The sequence below is a fragment of the Mustela nigripes genome, chromosome 6 (genome assembly GCF_022355385.1).
Source record: "Mustela nigripes isolate SB6536 chromosome 6, MUSNIG.SB6536, whole genome shotgun sequence".
NCBI lineage: Eukaryota > Metazoa > Chordata > Mammalia > Carnivora > Mustelidae > Mustela > Mustela nigripes.
The window spans coordinates 78,617,081-78,631,537 of NC_081562.1; the positions used below are offsets into that span (position 1 = coordinate 78,617,081).

The window sequence follows — 14,457 nt, forward strand, 5'->3', positions numbered from 1 at the left end:
GTTTGGTTTTCTGCACTTTCACTATCATTTGCACATACAGTTTTCTTCAAATTTATCCTGATTAAGATTTGAAACACTTTTTCAATTTTGTGGCTTGCTGTCTTCTTTCAGTTCTGCAAAATTTAAGACTATTATTCCCTCAAAATGACTTTTGAAATGTTCTTTCTTTCTTCTCCTTCTGTGACTCCAAATATTTTCTTGGAATACCATGTCCTTTACTACCCGCACCCAGTATTTTTTTTATCCTTTTGTTTCCTATGCTTTAGTCTGAATGTTTTCGTTTGACCTTTAGTTTCATTAATCATCTCTTCGTGTCTGTTTCTGCTGTTAACCCATCTATTAAAATTTTAATTTTAGCAAATGAATTTCTCAGTTTTAGAATTCTCATTTGTTTCTCTTTTTAGATAAAATTATCTATCTCCATTTACTTTCTTCAACATATAAATGAGATATTTTAAAGTACATGTCTAATAACTTAATATCTCTTTTTCTTCTGTGGGTCTGTTTCTGCTTTATTTATCTTGGTTTTTGGCCACATAGTCTTACTTTCTGATATGCCTAGTCATGTTTGATTGACCACAGGACCTCAGACATGAACAATTGTGGAGATAAATTGAGCCTTTTGATGTGCTTTCTGTATCCCTAGAGAATGAATGTAGTTTTGCATCTGTCAAGCAGCTAGGGTATGGGTCAATCACCTTAACCCAATCAGTGGTTAATTCAAATCTGGAATTCAGTCTTTGTGAGCACTGATTTAATTTAGGTTTTTCTCTATTCCTAAAGTGAAGGCCTTTTGTGTTCTGAAATAAAAATCTGGGTAGTTTAATATGGATTTTTCCTTCTGAACTCCAACTTTTGTCCCTCTTATAAAACTGTAAAAAGTTTTACTCAGCTTTTTAGCTTCTTAAGTTGCCATTTTTTTTATTCACCATCTTGATATCTTAATAGTCACTTGGGAATCCAAAACTGATTCAAGGGCAAAAGCAGTACCAAGAGTTGGCATTGCCCCTCTAAATTTCCCTTCTTCTTCTTCTTCTTCTTTTTTTTTTTTTAAGACTTTATTTATTTATTTATTTGACAGAGGGAGACATAGCGAGAGAGGGAACAGAAGCAGGGGGAATGGGAGAGGGAGAAGTAGGTTTTCCACCACCAAGCAGAGAGTCTGATGCGGGGCTCAATCTCAAGACCTGGGATCATGACCTGAGCCGAAGGCAGATGTTTAATGACTGAGCCACTCAGGAGCTCCTCTAAGTTTCCCTTCTTTTTGGGATTTTGGCTCCATAGCTTTGAGGATTAATGTCTTTAAAGAAATAATATATATATAGGTATACATGTACATGTAGTTCAGCTCTTGTTTTTCATCATGGAAAGAGATGTCTGCAACAGGCTTGTCCATCATTATGGAATGAAGTTACTAATCCATATAATTTTTGAATATCATATTAATTAATTACTCATATTAATACTGAAGTTTACGGTGAACATCTAATTAGATCATATGCGGGAAAGCACTGAGCAAACTGGAAAGCTCTATGCAAACACAAACTATTACTATTATTATAATACAGAACATAATCTCTCTGAAACCTATAAAAATATGGCAGAGAAGTATTTGATAATTTTGTATTTATTATTATAATTTTTTAAAGACTTCATTTATTTCTTTAAGAGAGAGAGTGAGAGAATGAGTACACAGAGGGAGAGAGAGAAGCAGACTCCCTGCTGAGCAGAAAGCCCAGTGTGGGGCCTGCCTAATCCCAAGATCCTGAGATCATGACCTGAGCCAAAGGCAGATGCTTAATGGACTGAGCCACCAGGCACCCCAGTATTTATTATTTTTTAAAATCTGGATTCTCTTAAAGGGCCTGGGTCATCTAGTAAATATGCTGCTCAATGTAGAAGTTGAAGACCTGTCAAAATAGGGAGTCTTATGCCAGTAAAACTGAGAGATGTATTTCCCCAAGACAACCCAAAAGGAGAAACCATCACTCGATAGGAAGTCCTGGCTGATGGAGGTGGGATGTCGTGGGATGTCCAAGGTGAGTGCTACCAATACATCCTTTTCTCTCAAGGTCTTTTTGTCAAGATTTCAGTGAAGAATGGTGCCAGACTAATCTACGCCCCCTGTCTTCTCATTCTTTCCACACTTGCTAGGGGATTTCACTGTAGGAAATCCTCTACTTATCCCTCCCTTCCTTCATACCAGCCCTAACTTCTTTGTGAGCTCAAGCTGTAAAGAACAATAGTTTTCCAAGGCAAAAGATTGAGAATTAGTGTTGGTTTCATGCCAGGCACTATATCTTGATGTACAGTTATCTCATAAAGTGTGAAGACATTTCCAAATAAATCTTACCTATTTTTAAAACAGATCTTATAAATAACTGTAATAAGACTGTGTATTAGCTTAGGTTGAGTTGGAATATGTTCTTATATAAAGGATTATAAGAATAGTTCAAATTAATTATTCACAGTTACCTCCAATGATGAATAAAAGTCCATGGTAATATAAGAAACAGAAATAGTGATTGAGAATGAGTATGGGAGGTGGGTCCTAGTGTAAGTGCATTATTTGTCGTAAAAGGGAGAAAATAGATGTGGTTTTATAAGTCAAGAAATAGAGATAAAAGCATTTAATGTCACGTAATAATGAAACTTTCAGAAGAGCTAACTCTAGAAATCACTGGGTTATTATCTCAAAGAGGGAGGCTTTGTGTGCTAATGGAATAGAGACTCGTTAATTTGATACCATTCTGTACTCAACGTTTTTATTTACCAAGTAAAATTTTTCTTTTATAATAGAAATAGTTGTAGTTTTTTTAAATGAGAGAACAAATCTACACCCTTATTTAATTACTCTTCAGTAATTTAAATCCTTGAGGGATACAGCACCACACTGATTCTCTGGCCAATGTCTTTAGCAGGAAGGTCACTTTGGAATTTGACATGAGTCACGTTGCTGTTTCCATGAGCGTGAGTTACTTTTCCCCAGATGACTCTGGTTTTGTTTGGTTTGCCACCAGGAGTCACTGTGTTGTTCTTTGCTTTGTAATAAGCATATCTCTTGCCTAGACAGAATTCAATCTCATCTTGCGCATAAACACCTTCAGTTTTAAGAAGAGCCATGTGTTCCCTCTGGTTCCAGAGACTCCACTCATAGCCAGCAAAAATGGCCTTGGACCACAACCTTTCAGACATAGTTTTTCTTTTAGGAGCTCTGTTCTTAGCAGCCTCCACAGGATCCAAGATGGCAGAATGAGAAAGGCTTCTTTTATAATAAAAATAGTTTTATTTTAAGTGGATTTATTAGACAGATACATATAATATCTAATGATAGCAATATTGATAGAAATTAACATTTTAAAAATTTCAAAAACTAAAGACACGAAAGTGAATACGGACATAATTTCTTTGGTTTTAAAGAGGAAATCTAAACCAAATTTTTAGTACTTTTCAGAAATGACAATGGTCTTATTGTGTAAAAAGCTGTACTGTGTAGTTATTGATTATAATGTGGTGTAAATATCCATTCCATTAATTGGCATTTGGTTTGGTTTCAGCTTGGAGTTATGATACCTTATTTATTTGCCCACGTAACTATTGTTGACAGTGCTCTTCATCCCTTTGTTAGATGCATATTTCCAACTGGCATGATTTTCATTCTGCCCAAAGGACTTCCTTTAACATTTTTTACAGAGGGGTCTGCTAGTCATCAGACCTCTGTTTACAACTTTTGGATGTCCTAAAGAGTCTTTATTTAACTTTCATTTTTGAAAGGTATTTTCATGAGGTATATAATGCTCGCTGTATACCTAGTTGACAGTTATTTGCTTTTAGTACTTTAAAGTACTTTAAAGTTTCTCAACTATCCTCTTATTTGCATTGTTTCCAGTGAGAAATCTTTTGGACTTCTTATTTAGGTTCATCTTCTGTAACATGCCTTTTTTCCTCTGAACACTTTTAAGGCATTCTGTCACTGGTTTTGAATAATTTAAAGATGATGTACCTTGGTATAGTGTTCTCTATGGATACTTCTGTATTTCTATAAATATTATTGAACCTGGCTAAAGAAATTGTGCTTGGATCTATGGATTTATAGTTTTCATCAAGTCTGGAAAATTCTTGGCTATTAGTTTTTCAGGGATTTTTCTGTCCCTTCATACTTATTCTTGAGGAATCTCATTATATACATATTTGGCTGCTTCAGAATTTCTCAGCATCCTTAATGCTCTATTCCTTTTTAAAAAAAATTCTGTTTTTTGTTTCATTTTGGATAGTGTCTGTTACAAATATGTTCATGTTCACTAACCCTGTCCTTTGCAATGTCCAGCCTTCTAGTCATCCCATCCAAAGTACTATTCATATCAGACAGTAGTTTTCATCTTAAGAAGTTTAATTTGTGCCTTTTTGAACACATGGAATCAAGTTATAATAGTTGTTATTGTTCTTGTCTGCTAACTCTACATCTGTGTCAGTTACTGTTGATATCGATTAATTCAGTTTTTTTTTCTTCATTAGGGCTCACAATTTCCTGCTTCTTTCCATGCTTGGTAATTTTTAATTGGATGGAAGATATTGTGAAATTTACATTGTTGGATGCTGGATATTCTCGTATTCCTATTTGGGTCTTTCAATCATTTTTCCTGTATCATGACCTAACTGTTTTTTTTAAGATTTTATTTATTTATTTGACAGACAGAGATCACAGTTAGGCAGAGAGGCAGGCAGAGAGAGAGAGAGGGAAGAGGTTCCCTGCTGAGCAGAGAGCCCGATGCGGGACTCAATCCCAGGACTCTGGGATCATGACCTGAGCCAAAAGCAGAGGCTTTAAAGCACTGAGCCACCCAGGTACCCCAGTGACCTAACTTTTTGAACATAATAACTTTTAAAATGTTTTCATGTGCTCATTCTAGCATGTGCATCAGTTCTCAGTCAGTTTTTTGATTGATTGATTCCCCCCCCCCGCATTTATGGTTCATATATTACTGCTTGTTTGCATACCTTGTAATCTCTGATTGGATGGCAAACATTATATATTTTGCTTTTTTGGATACTAGGTACTTTTGTATTCTTATAAACAGCCTTCAGCTTTGTTCTAGGGTGTAATTTGGTCACTAGTAATCAGTTAGTCCTTTTGGGGCTTGTTTTTAAGATTTGTTAGCTGGGACCGGAACAGTGTTTGATCTAGGGCTCATCATTCCCCACTGCTGATGCAAAGTCCTTTCTGAGAACTCAGTGCCTGGTAAAAAGAAGGTTTTTCCAGTCTGGCTAGTGGGGATGGGTGCTAATTATTGCTCTGTGTAAGTGCTGTGTAATCCTGATCCCTTAGTTGTTTTTGTCTTGCCCTCAAGTAATTTTTTCACATATTTATGCTCATTGGTGGACTGCTGATTGAGGGTTACTTCTGGGACCCTCTAGATTTCCTTCCTGTACAACTCTCTCCTCCATGGGCAGTCTACGTTGTATTGTTCACTCAAGTAGTCCACTGACCTCTGCCTATTTTTCCCCCATTTTTTAAAAAAGATTTTATTTGTTTATTTGAGAGACAGAGATCACAAGTAGGCAGAGAGGCAGGCAGAGAGAGAGGGTGAGGCAGGCTCCCTGCTGAGCAGAGAGCCCAATGTGGGGCTCAACCCTAGGACCCTGAGATCATGACCTAGGCTGAAGGCAGAGGCTTTAACCCACTGAGCCACCCAGGTGCCCCATATTTCCCCCCCTCCTTTTTTTTTTTTTTTTTTTTTTTTTTTACCACTTTCTGGAAACTCCCTCAAGGATGTCAGTAAATTGAGGCAATCATAGTCCTTACTTTGTTTTCCAGCTCTGCTCTGATGTGCAGTGTCTTGACAACCATTGTTTCATAAAATTTTTCTTTTTCCTTCCGATTGTTTTAAGTAGCAGGATAAGTCCAATCCTTCTTACTTCATCTTGGTGAGAAGTGGAAGAAATTTGTGTTAAAGTGTTACTTTTAGAAAGAATGTTAAGAAAGATCTTCTTAAATAATAAATAGCAAGAGAGATATGCAATCTAGCAACTGATACAAAATCATTCCAGAGTAGGTTTACTGCTGGCTATTTACTTTTGTTAAGACACAGAGTTCATACCATTTTCCAGGTTTCAAAAAAATGATCTGTAATTATTATAGTTCTGACAGTAGAAGTTAGAGTAATATAAGGGATTATTATTTGAGCATATAAGTATAAAAACTGATATCACAACTTACTTTAAGGATCAAAATATCTAGATTGAGAAAAGAAGTCTGGTTATGCTCCAGGCATCTCATTCTAAACATCAATCTCTTTTAGAAATATTTCTTTTATAATTCCCTTTAACACATTGCCTTTGATTTATAATATCTGCTGATAACACTAGATATCCAACACATTTATTAGTTTGACATTGCTTTAGGATATTTTAGGAGCTTTTAAATATATATGAAGTAGAAAGAGATAATTTGAGGCACACCCTATTGCTTGTTATGTGTGTACACAGTGAATCCAGTTTTGATCTTTAATAATGGATTGTTTTCATTTAGTCACAAAATTTACACTTTTTAATGGGTTCTGTGCGAACTGTAGGATAAACTTGGAATGTGAGACATCACGTAAAGTGATAAATCATTCATCAATAATTGTAAGGAATTATAGTTTAAAATCACCTTGGTTTTAAATACTTCTGAGTTAAAATAGAAAGTGAAACAGACCCATAACTAGAACAAACTAATGGTTGCTGGAGAAGAGGCTGGGGAGGAGGGCAAATGGGGTGAAGGGGAGTGGGAGACACAGGCTTTCAGTCGTGGAATGACTACTAAGTCATGGGGAGGAAAGGCACAGCATAGGGAATAAAGTCAATGGTAGTATCATAGCTTTACATGGTGACAGATGGTAGCTACACTTATGGTGAGCAGAGCGTAACATATAAACTTGTCAAATCACTGTGTTTTATGCCTGAAACTAACATAAAAGTGTGGGTCAACTGTACTTCCATAATAACTAACTCACTAACCAACTGCTTCGGGGTTAATACAGGTAAAAAGTGCTTAGAACAGCACATTAGTCTGTTTAGCCTAGAAAGCAACGAGTTCAGTACAGGTTAAAAATTAAATGATTTTCTTACTTTCTGAATTTTTGGGGGGGATGTGTGTGTCTGCGGGGTCACTGAGGTAGTTTCACTGGTTCTGTAAGTAACTGAATCTTTGTGCTGATGGTGCTGCATTCGTTTCCTGCCGCTCAGTGTCTGACTTCAGAGGGGAGCAGAGGCAGCCACAGGCCAGTGTGCCCATGTTTGAAGCTCCCTCGCTCTCTCTTGATCGTTTTTCATTTGAATTCCTGCCATGGTGGAGCTTCCACTCAGAAGGTCCCTGGGCAAGGAAGAATGAGAAGAGAGGGAGCTGGGGGGGGGGCGGTAGGGAGGGTGCATGAAGCCCCTGGAGTCCGGGCAGGAGAACACACCAGGTGGAGAACACACCTGGAATCAGGAGGAAAACTTCCGCAGAAGAGGCAGGGGAGCAGCCTAGAATCAAGACACATGCCCTTTTGTGTTGACTTTGCCAGAGACTTCTCTGGGAAAATGCTTTCCCTGGAAATACATTTAGGAGTCAGAGAACCAACAGGAATTTAAAACTGGAGTGCACCTTGCAGTCTGTCAGATAAAAGCTATTTAAACGAGCGTAGACTTGGCTAAGAATTCTAGTGAGAAAATTAGTACAAAAAGCTAGCAACTCAAGAATAGCCCCACTGGCTGAGCTCGTACTAGATGAAAGTTGCTTTGCTGTAGTTATAAATGATAATTACCAGCATAGTAGTTCTTTAAGTAAATCTCTTTGGTTATTTTTATTGTGGAACAGATCACACATGATCAGTAAGGCAGTCATTACTGACATGAATATCTTTCTGTTCCATTTTAGATACCGGTATTTTCCAAAAATAGGAATCCACACCGTAGCATTGTCAAAAAGTAATCCTTGAAAACGTATAACCGTCATTTGATTTTTGGACAGCTGTAGGGCTATAGATTCTTCTGTATACTGACCTTAATTATCTCTCTGTTGTAGTCATCCACTGTAGTTCAGTTCTTTGGAGTGAAACAGAATAAGCCTTATCCATTGTAGGTATTTGAAGACAGTTTAGCAACCCCAGTTCTCCTTCAGGTTTTCATCACATGATATAGCCCTTTTCCCCTCCCAACCCTGATTATCTTGCTAGATACAGAACCAATTGCCGAGGTCTATCTTGTGAATAGAGATAAAAAAGAAATATAAAATGTGCTTGCTACCACTAAAGTACTTATGAAATATTGATTCCCCCCCCCCCAATGCTTGTCATGTATCTTTATGCCTAACCGGTATGACAGGTTAACAGCTATGAAAGAGAAATTTTAACAAAATCAATTGAAGGGTCCTGGTGGGTTGGAAGTGACAGTGGGTTTGGTTGGAGCATCTGTTGTCCAGACATTCATATCGCATTAGAAAAGGAAGGATGCCGATTAACTAGTTTATTCAAAAATTATTTTATGCAGCTATTCAGTCTTGCAATGTTTCTCAAAATGTGTTCTGGGGACCAATTTGCTGAGAAAAGTTTTTTTGTGGTTACATAAACTCTGCATACTATGTTGCTTCTTTGAGATTTTGTGCGATACATTTCACATAAGGCATTCTGATCAGTCCTGTAGCAAAAGAAACTCCTTTAAAACAGTTTTGATCAGCTTTTCCAAACTTAATTTTGCTATGGGAAACTTTATATGTAACATTCATTGACTTCTTCTGGAACATATTTTGGAAAACACTCTCTTAAAGCATTGAACCACAGAATTCACTGGACTTTTTATTCCAAACATTTCAGTATAAGTAGAACCATATTCATGAAAAATGGTTCTCCTAGGTAGACTGAGTGGCATCTGAACTTGACTTGTTTCTCCTGAAGATTTATCACAAAACCCTGAGGGGAGCTGAGTGAGGCATAAGGAATAGACAAAGTATACTGGCATGTGATTTTGAGAGAAATTCACAAAAAAGCTAGAAGGTGGAAATATTATAAACTGGAAGGAAACGAGAAATTTTTGTCTCTGTTCCATGGCTTCTTAAACTAGGACACTATTCATTAAACCATCATCCATCATGAATGTATTCAGATTAAGTCAGAGTATTTACAGATCACTAACTACAAGGTGATATAAATAGAGACAAAACCATTGTGCCAAAGAGCTTATAATTTAACCACAGAGAAAAGCTATATATCCACAAAATAATCAGATAATGATACAAGGCAGTATGTAATTAGCTGTTGAGTTGAGTGGCTCAGATTATAAATACTCTGGAGTGGAGAGAAGGAAGTTATCCCTGTGAATGGAGTTCGAAAAGGTTTTCTATTTTTAAGGACTCCTCAAAAGGAGAGTTCAAGTTTATCTTAGTAACCATTGTTGTAAGAGAATAACTCTCTCGATGTTCATTATGTTTAACAGAATTATTTATTGCTGTATTCATGGGCAGCCTTCAGTAGGAATGGAGAAAGGATATTTCCTAATATATTAATAAGATTACTGCGAGGAGAATACTTTTATGAAAAGACCTTTGCTATTCTTCTTTGTTAGCAGAGGGGTTTACAAAATGTTCAGATCAACAACACATAAGTGTGCAATTCAGGGATCGCTTTGGCGCGAGATGACTTCAGAGAACAGTTGGGAAAAAACCAGAAGAGTTATGATAAGAAATAAATAAAAGATAAGATAAAATCTGAAAAGGGCAATGTGATGCAAGCATCAGAAGGAAAAGAGTTAATAGGGAATGGGTATTGAAATAATAGGAGATAGAAAAAAAGGCATACAGGAAGCAGGTCCATGGCATAAGTGGATGGCTGAGATTAACATGTGGAGACCAGATAGCAAGGATGGGTCCAAAGAGAGGAATAGCCACCTGGGGATAAATACAGCAGCAGATAAGAAGTGGAAATACTGGATGGGAGGGGTGGGGGGCAGTTTACTTCCTATTTTGCAAAGACAGTGGGGAAGGAGCACTAGCCACTTAAAGCAGTTTAAAAATTAGATACTTCCCTCTTTCTCAAAAGGGTTATGTAATTTGTAAATGCTAAAGCAGACCTTTAAAAACACTGGCATCACTCTCCATGTTATTTTTAAGCACCTTTTTCTTTCATTAAGCACAATTAAGCTATCAAGTCCTCTGTTTTCCCGGTGCAGAACACAGTTCCCACAGCCAGGAGCACAGTGTATCAGAAACATCATGAACAATTCTGAACTTGCACAAAATATAATTGGCCAATTTGGAGACATTGTTTTGCACAGTATGACGTGTCTCATACATTTTTCATATAGAGGCAATGCATTTTATGAGACACACAATAAGCATATGGAAATACATGCATTCTCAGGAGGCTGAGAGGAACAGAATGGGGGATGGGAGAGCGAGAACTGAGCTGCGCTGTGTGATGAGATTGGTGGGCTCTGAAACTTGACAAGCTTGGAAAAAACTATTCTAGGCAGGCTTTCCAAGGCACTTACAATGCTAATTATATCTGGTGCCCTCCATTTCTTCCCTTGCTATAATTTCTTTACTGGTTTTAATTAAGTGCTTTTAATGTCTATTAGCAAGGTGGAGGAACACGGAGGGTGAGAATTTGCTTACCAGACGAGTTTTGCATTGTCCTCGCTCATTTCATGCCCTACCCAACCTGTGTCTTTGCTAATTTTTCATGTGATTACCTACATTTCTACTAACTGATGGGTTTTTATCCTCTTCTTTCACTAATTTTACAAATTAAGGTTCTACTTAAATGTTGTCAAGTTCAATCAGTATCCTCTTTTTAGGAGTATTAGAGTAAATGGGTCATAATCTTCTGTTGATTGACATGTGGTAATATTAAAAATTACGGATGCAGCTTGAAAGTGTCTTTGTAGAGAATATTGAGGAACCACTGAAATGTGGTGGAAAAAGCCTCCAGTGGAGAGTGAGCTCATATTTGCACAGACAGACTTGGGTCTGGGACGGAGAAGGAGCACACGGCTCCATTCACTCCTGCTCCTGCTGAGTCAGCACGTACTGACCGCAGTGTTTGGTACAAGGCACATTTGTAATAACTTGCTTGAAAATTTAAAGCTGAACATTCGCATTCTAGCATTTAATTTGCACAGGCCAGTTGTATTTCAAAACAAGAATAAGTCCTTTTTATTCATTCACCTAATCACTCCGTATATATTGGGTACCTCTCTAGTATGTAAGGCACATGAGTTGAATGTAGAAATAGATGGAATGAGACCACCTCAGGAATCTTACATTCTGATGGCAAGAGAGAGTAAGTTTAGAAATAAGACCCATCTATAGGCACCCATTTTTAATTTTTCCATTAAGCCTGTATTAGTTGCCTACTTGGTCAGGATCTGTAATAGGAGATAAAAATATGAAGGTGAAGAGAACACATATTTGTTCCCAAATGATTTGGTAACTGGGACAGTGGCACAGACTTGTAAATAAGCAATTATAGCAATGGAACAACTGTTATTATATAATTATGTACAAGTTGTTCTCAACACCCTGAGAAAGAAGTATTGAATTCTGCAAGGAGTCAAGCGTAGTGTTCTGGAAGGAAATGGAAACCGTCTTGGTGTGGTTTGAGTCTCTGGTCCAGTTACATCTCACTTTCTTGTTCTAGATTATGTGAACAAACCAATAATCCCCTTTCCTTTTATTGCTTAAGCAAGTTTGAGTTTGATTTCTGTCCCTTACAGTTTAAATAATTCTGTAAACCTCAAAGCCAGGTGGAGCCTCACACATATTGTTGCAAAAGTGTTAAGAGAGTTACTAAGGAGCTATCAGAGTTAGATACTTGTTTTGTCTTTTAACTAGTAAGGTTACTTCATGTACATTTAAATTATCTTCTTGCGCATTTTACAATTATCTTCCATATTTTTGTTTTGGAATTTATTACTACTATCTTATTTTGTGTTTCCTATTTACCATTTCTTTTTAAAAATTCTTTCTGCTTTTTCCTGGATTAATAACATTTCCATTATTTCTTGTCTTCTTTTACTTACTTGAAAGTTAAACAATTTATTTCTGTTCTCTTTGTAGTAACATCAAGGGCTAAATAAAAAATTAAACAGTGTATCTATCCTCCTTCTGCCCAATACAGGTTCTTTAATGCCATAATGTTAATCACCTTTCTCTTCTATATCCAAAATCTTTATTTGGCATTGTCCTCTCCTGCCATTGTTACTATTGTTGTATATGCAACCTATACTTGTGTGGGTTTACTAAAAAATTATAACTTTATTGCTTGCTAATTTATCTTTAACCCATTATTTTCTTTTGGCTTTCTTTCTTCTTTTTGAAGTTACCAGCTATTTCAGCTGTCTGGAATAGTAAAATCTTTCAGTCTTTTGGAGAATCTTTATCAGGATCTCAGATTTGAAGGATAGTCTGGTTTATGCAGGATTTGATCAAGACAGTTTGCCCCACCTGGACTCATTTTCCACTCCTGTATATCCTTCTCAATGACCAAGAGACTGAGCTATATGGACTGAATAGATGTCTCTTTGGCTTCAAATTAGAGAAAATCATGGGAGACTGGCAGGAGAAAGACTATAAGGAGGTGAGGAAGATGGGGTAACTTATTTCCTCTGCTCCTCTCTGATGCGTCACTATAAGCTGACTGCTTCCCTTGACCAAAGGCCAAAGCTACCATTAAGTGGCCTTCCCCACCAACTTTCTGCTAGTTCCAGTCATTGCTTATTTCTTCAGGTTTAGGAGTTGTATCTTTTCTAGAAGTTAGTAAGTCTGTTGTATTACAGCGTCCCTTGATGTTTTCTTCTAAACCTTACTCTTATTAATACTTTGTATCTCGTTTTTTCATTGAGTTCTCCTCAATTACTGAGTTGAATGTAACATCTTCCCCTCCCCCCCCCGTTATAACAAGTTATTTTCCCTCTACATTAACAAAACCCTTTTTCCATTTTCTTCCAGCTTTTATTATGATTGGTGGGAGGTATGTTATCAGACTAACTCTTGTTCCTTTTTAAGTTATCTGTCTCTTTTCTGTGGTTGCTACTAAGATTTTTATTGCATCGTTGGTGTTTTGTAGTCTCATCATGAATGAAGGAGATAGTTTTTACTTAGCCCATTGGTATGCTTCTTAAATTTGAGAATTGATGTCTTTTGTCAGTTCTAAAAGTTTCTTAGTGATTATCTCTTCAAATATTCCCTCTCTTTCTGCTTATTCTCTCCTCTTGTAATTCCTATTAGATATATGCCGGACCTTCTATTCTGTTCTCCAGCTAGATAAGACTTCAGCCTTTCTTTTCCACTTGCCATCTCTTCATTTCTCTGTGCTCCTTTATGCATAATTTTCTCAGGGCCAAGTTCTAGTTCACTATTTCTTCAACTATGTTTAATATAATCTTCCCCAGTTCATTGAGTTCTTACTTTCAATTAATACTTTCATCTTATGAAGCTGTAATTGTTCTTTTTCAATTATTTTCAATTATTTTTGTATTGCCCTTCTTTATTTTTTCCCTTTTTCTTTCTCTTTTAATAGTTTTAAGGAGGTAGTTATATCGTCACTTCCAGCTTACTTTATCCTATATTCTTGATAGTATCTATCTCTTTGTTAACATTTTCTGATTTGTTCAGCAAACCATCTCCTCTTGTTTTTGAACTCATTTTTATCACCTATTTATTTATGAGGGTATCATGTGCATGCTTTGAATGGTAGAAGGTTACTCTAGAGTCGTTTTGCCTTTGCTTCTCTGAGGTGCTCCAAGGGTTGTATTGATCCAGAAGCAATCTTCATATTAAAATATTGTCATTTTGCAGATTCTCTCAGGATTTTGGTAATACAAGACTATATTCACAGTGTGGGTTAAAGGCCTGAAACTTCAGTTTCCCATAGGAGACTTTATCTCCATAAAACCTTGAGCAGATAAAATCTTTCTTGACAATCTCCCAAAGCTGATGACAGTCTTTCTTTTCCTGAGTCCCAGTTAGAAGATTTCATTGCCAGATCCTCACCTCGCATGGCCTCAAGGCTATATTTCCTATCACTGCTTGGATATTTGCTGTATGGCCAAATAGAACCGATATACCCCCAGGGTGTATTATCGTTTTAGGACATGAGGTTAATGTGCTGGCTTTGGATCCTGATTTGTTTCTGGTAGATTCTCCTTTTTATCTTTTGAGTTCAGCTCTGTAATAACAAAATAAAATATTTTGTTGTATTTTATTTTTTATTTCTAAATGTTTGCAAAGCAAAGGATGTTCTCGCTTCTGTCCTCTGTTTGAAGTTCCTCCCATGAAAGAGTGGAAAGATGAAAATGCCAGAGAGGCAGACACAGGAATTTAAGAGAAAGGAAAATTAGTCAGCAACCATGTACCACAAATCACCACTGGAACAATGAAAACTCATGAGATCAGAAGGTTGTCTCAGACAAAAGTTGCTGCAAGGCCAAGGGTAGACCTTA

General features: G+C 36.9%; 1 protein-coding gene across 1 annotated transcript; it reads right to left on the minus strand.

Moving 5' to 3' along the window:
• Window positions 1–2,865: 2,865 nt before the first annotated feature.
• On the minus strand, window positions 2,866–3,195 carry LOC132020657 (large ribosomal subunit protein eL33-like). Its single transcript, XM_059404801.1, has one exon. It carries the CDS (start codon window positions 3,193–3,195, stop codon window positions 2,866–2,868), a length of 330 nt encoding a protein of 109 aa, XP_059260784.1.
• Window positions 3,196–14,457: the final 11,262 nt, after the last annotated feature.